At 29.0% G+C, this 4444-nt stretch overlaps 1 protein-coding gene across 1 annotated transcript in view; it reads left to right on the forward strand.

Annotated features, from left to right (window-relative positions):
* Nucleotides 1-4444, forward strand: part of LOC106470119 (proteasome subunit alpha type-4-like) — a 14386-nt gene that overhangs the window by 3236 nt on the left and 6706 nt on the right. Inside the window, exons 2-3 of the mRNA XM_013930645.2 lie at nucleotides 1668-1710; nucleotides 2937-3099. Coding sequence (XP_013786099.1) covers nucleotides 1668-1710; nucleotides 2937-3099 — 206 coding nt within the window. The remainder of the gene's footprint in view (nucleotides 1-1667; nucleotides 1711-2936; nucleotides 3100-4444) is intronic.

A 4444-nucleotide genomic window follows, 5' to 3' on the forward strand; every position in this document is an offset into this window, starting at 1 on the left:
TGGCGCCATTTCTTTCTTTTGAACCAATATTTCAAGGAGGTAGGGTGTGTCTTTAGTCTGCTTGAAATTTCATATATTATAGACTAAAATACATCTTAGTTACTAAGCTTGAAAAATTATAGTGTAATTCTATGGTACTGATGTAGTACTTTATGATTTTTTTAGTTATTCAAATGTATATATAAAACCTAAAAAAAAATTTTCATATCCTTGACGTGCAAATTTATTAAAGGCATAGCAACCTACGTCAAGCAGCAATCGAGTACAAAGGTCGTAACTAAAAAGAGATAATTCTTTGCTTTACTTCTTTAGTTACTGTTCTATGTTTTAAGAAAAATAATTTAAGAACTTATTTCAAAATAGCAATAATCTATATACATATATAATGTAGAATAATTGAAATGTGACTGAATTATACAAAATACTAGTCTACTAAAACACAGCCAAGACAAGCTACTTTGTAAAGACCAAAGATCATTTTTATGTTATTTGATACGGTAACATGAGTGCACGGCTGAAAGGTCAATATAATAAATATATATAAATGTATAATGTTATGAGATTTAAGCTATTTAGTATAAACATTTATGTTTTCATGTTATAATTTGTGATCGTTTTATATTTATTTCCTAATCTGTTATGGTGGTTGTGAGATCGGTCAAATCTATCGAACCCGTACAGAGATTAATTATTAATTTTCTTTTAACTTTTTTTGGTACTTAATGGTGAGAATGGGAGGACAAGTGTATCCATATAAATTTTGGCAAGGTAGGAGTGATAATATGTAGGGATGGTGCAAATGCCATTCCTACTATCTTGTTTGCATTGTTTTTGAAGGATTGATATTAGCCATCTTTACATTTACTTCCTTTTTTGAAAAGTTTTTTCTTTACTTGTTTTCTTGCTTTTTTAATACAGCGTTTCAATAGACATAGGAAAGTTGTACTTATAACCAAATTCTAAATACAGTGAGATGTCAACTGTAATATTTAATGTTCATCTACTATTATTGGCTGGCAATTTCTGTAAGAAAGCTAACTTCAAGGGGTAATGATAACATCATTTACACTAGAATTATGATTTTTTTAAATTACTACTAGTTAATAATACTTATAAGAGCGGATAATCTGTTTGAAACTATGTCACCTCAGTGAAATTGGTTGACACCAATGTTTTGTTTTTTGAGTTATCATGTAATACAAAAGAAGAAGCAGAAAGAAAAACAAGAAATTCAAACTTTTAGGTAGTAATTTTAGTTTGTTTTTTTTCAGTAATACGACTAGCAAAGAATGCTTGAATACACGTTAGAGGACAGATGAATAGTTTAATGTTTGGATATTGATGCAGTCTTGGCCACAAGCAAAAATATATTCAAGTTCTATCTTTGACTGTTTCAGTTTTCAATAAATTTGCCTCCTGTTACTGATAGACTGAATTATTTCAAACCTTTTTTTTAAATAGAATGAATAGAATAGCCTTTCATATCTTTATGATTTATGTAACATAAGTACCCATAATGTTTTTGCACTATAAAAATGCACTATGAAAATTCTGAGAAGGAAAATATTTGTATTTATTTTGAAAGTTTGTAATTGTTCTTTTTATTTTTAATCAAAGCTAAGTTTGATGTTTCTTAACAGTGAGGTAAATATTTTTATTATTTTCAGGCTCGTCGATATGATTCAAGAACAACAATATTTTCTCCTGAAGGTAGGTTTTAGTAAAATAGAAATTTACTTCATAAAGTCTGTATTGTTTTACAAATATTCTTTCATAGATGATTTAGGCATTGTATTTATGATTTAGCAAGGGTGAAGATTGAAAACTTCTGTAATTTCACCACCTTAGCCTTCTTTATTGGAGTCCTTTCAGTATTGAAAGTCCTACTATCCACATTAGGCAGTTGATGTCCATTTTCACATTTCTTTTATACTAAAAATATCACTTCTGGTCAAAGAATGAGAGCCCTTAGGTTTTAACTAAATGGACATTTATAGCTTGTAATGTAATAGGCCTATGAAAACAAAAAAAAACTATTAATAAATATGAATATTCTAATAATTAATGAGTCTGCAACAGAACATTGACATGCAACTAAGTTACCTTTGAATCAACTGCAAAAATTGCAAGAGTTAAGAAAGTGCAAAATGTTATTGTGGAAGTTAGATTAACTTAATAATAAATATATACTCGCTGTTATGTATTTTCAAGTTGTGTGATAAAATATGTTTGAATTGAAAATAAAACACTTGTATATATAAATTTCCAGTAAATCATATATCAAACTTAAACTACTCTCAGTCTCCATGACCAAAAGTAGCATTAAAACTAATGTATTCTTGAGTAAATGGTTTAACTAATTCCATCCTAATGAAATGCATGTGAAGCTTTTATTATGTACTGTTTTTGTTGCAGGACTGCTATCATGCTCATTAGTGGTCATGGATAGTGAGTGACAGTTAAGGTTTAAAAGTTAGTGAGTAAAAAGCAATGAAGCCTTGTTCTTAATATGTAGTTCTGGGAAGATTTAATTAAAACAGGTGTTATGAAAGAAAGTGTATTTTTTCCAAAAATAATGTTCCATGCTAATGTGAATGATTACTTCGACGAAATAAAACATCATTTAATACCATCATCTTTACACACATCCTAGTGATGTTCAAGTATATCTTCCTAAATCTGCTATATTTACAAATTGTGTTTGTAAAATGATTTTAAAATAAAATGTAAAATAACTAGTCTTTGAAAATCTGAACTAGAAAGTAGACCACGAAATATGGTTATGAATTTTACAAAAAAAAGTTGATAAATGGTTTTTGTTTCAGAAAAAAGTCTGTTTAGTCTATCACTGAAAGTATTTTAGTGTATTTAAGTTTTTAAACAAGTTTTTAATTTATATATTTATCAATTAAAAAAATTCACAAGTACTATTTCAGGGAGACTTTATCAAGTTGAATATGCCATGGAAGCCATTGGACATGCAGGAACTTGTCTAGGAATACTAGCCTCGGATGGTATAGTGTTAGCTGCAGAAAGAAGAAACACTAATAAATTACTTGATGAAGTATTTAGTGCAGAGAAGATTTATAAGCTACACGCGTAAGTAGAAAGAATCAGTCATCATGCCTGATACAAAAAGAAAACCAAAACTTTGCTTTAGTTGATGATTGGAAGTTAAAGGAACATATATTTTCCAACTTCAAACACATGCATTTCTGAAAATATTTAATATATAAATAATTTAATATTTAATAACAAGCTCTAAAAAGAAAACACCTGCATTTTTTTCAATATATTTATTCCCATTTTAAAGATGAAAAAAACTAATTTATTTTAAAAACTGTGCTTCAAGTGGGAAGCTCAGAAAAACTTCGAAACATATGTTCTCATGGTTGCTAACTTACAGCTACATTTATTAACCAACATTTACTCAAGGAAAAACTGTTTAATACTACCTTATACTCTATGATACACCTGAAAAATAAAGTTAAAAATTTAAAGTAAATAATGAAAATTTTATAGTTCTATACAGTTAGGAATTTTTTTAGCAGAATTTTTAAATTACGATTAACTAAAGGCCTATACAAGCATGCAGCTTTAAACTGTCAAAGGGTGATATTAATATTTTATTTATTTCTAGACTTACCAATGAAACATAACTATCAATAAGTTTAAAATTATGAGAAAATTACAATATGTAGATATACTCCTTAGGAAGAGATGAGCAATTAATTGGAAATCATGTTTTAGATTTTTTACCTTAACCTGGTCAACCAAAGATTGTATGTATTTTTAATTTATTACAGTACAAGCAAAAGAACCTGCTTGACTTTGGTTATTAGGTTGATAATGTGTATATTCTGAATGCATTTTAGCATAAAAGTATAACCTATATACTTTTGTTGCTAAGCAACATGACATAAAAGCCATTGTTGAAACGCATTGTTCACCAAAACACATTAGCTTTTCTGTATATTAGAAGTTGTTATATAAGGAACCACTTCTTTTCTATGTGGTTTTTTGCTAACTTACTTCATTAAAAAGATGTGCATGTACATCGATAAGTAGTAATAAACAGGTGCACACCCTCAGGGTCCACTTAGTATGGATGCAAATTTTCAGGTTTCTTGGTTCTTTTGTCTTGGAGCTATGGTGGTCACACAGACACACATGTGCACATACATGGATGTATACATGTGCATTTCTGTCTGTCTGTCTCTGATTTCTCTTTATAGTATAAGAAACCACTTCTTTTCTATATGATTTTCAACTACCTTGCCACATTAAAAAGATACAAACCTGCATGATGGAATGCACATGGATAAGATAAGTAATAATACCCAGGTGCACACCCTCAGGGTCCACTTAGTATGGGTGTAAAATTTCAGATTTCTTGGTTCTTTCATCTTGGAGCTATGGTGGTCACAGACATGCCTTTTTATTA

Source organism: Limulus polyphemus, unplaced genomic scaffold, assembly GCF_000517525.1.
Source record: "Limulus polyphemus unplaced genomic scaffold, Limulus_polyphemus-2.1.2 Scaffold3831, whole genome shotgun sequence".
Lineage (NCBI taxonomy): Eukaryota > Metazoa > Arthropoda > Merostomata > Xiphosura > Limulidae > Limulus > Limulus polyphemus.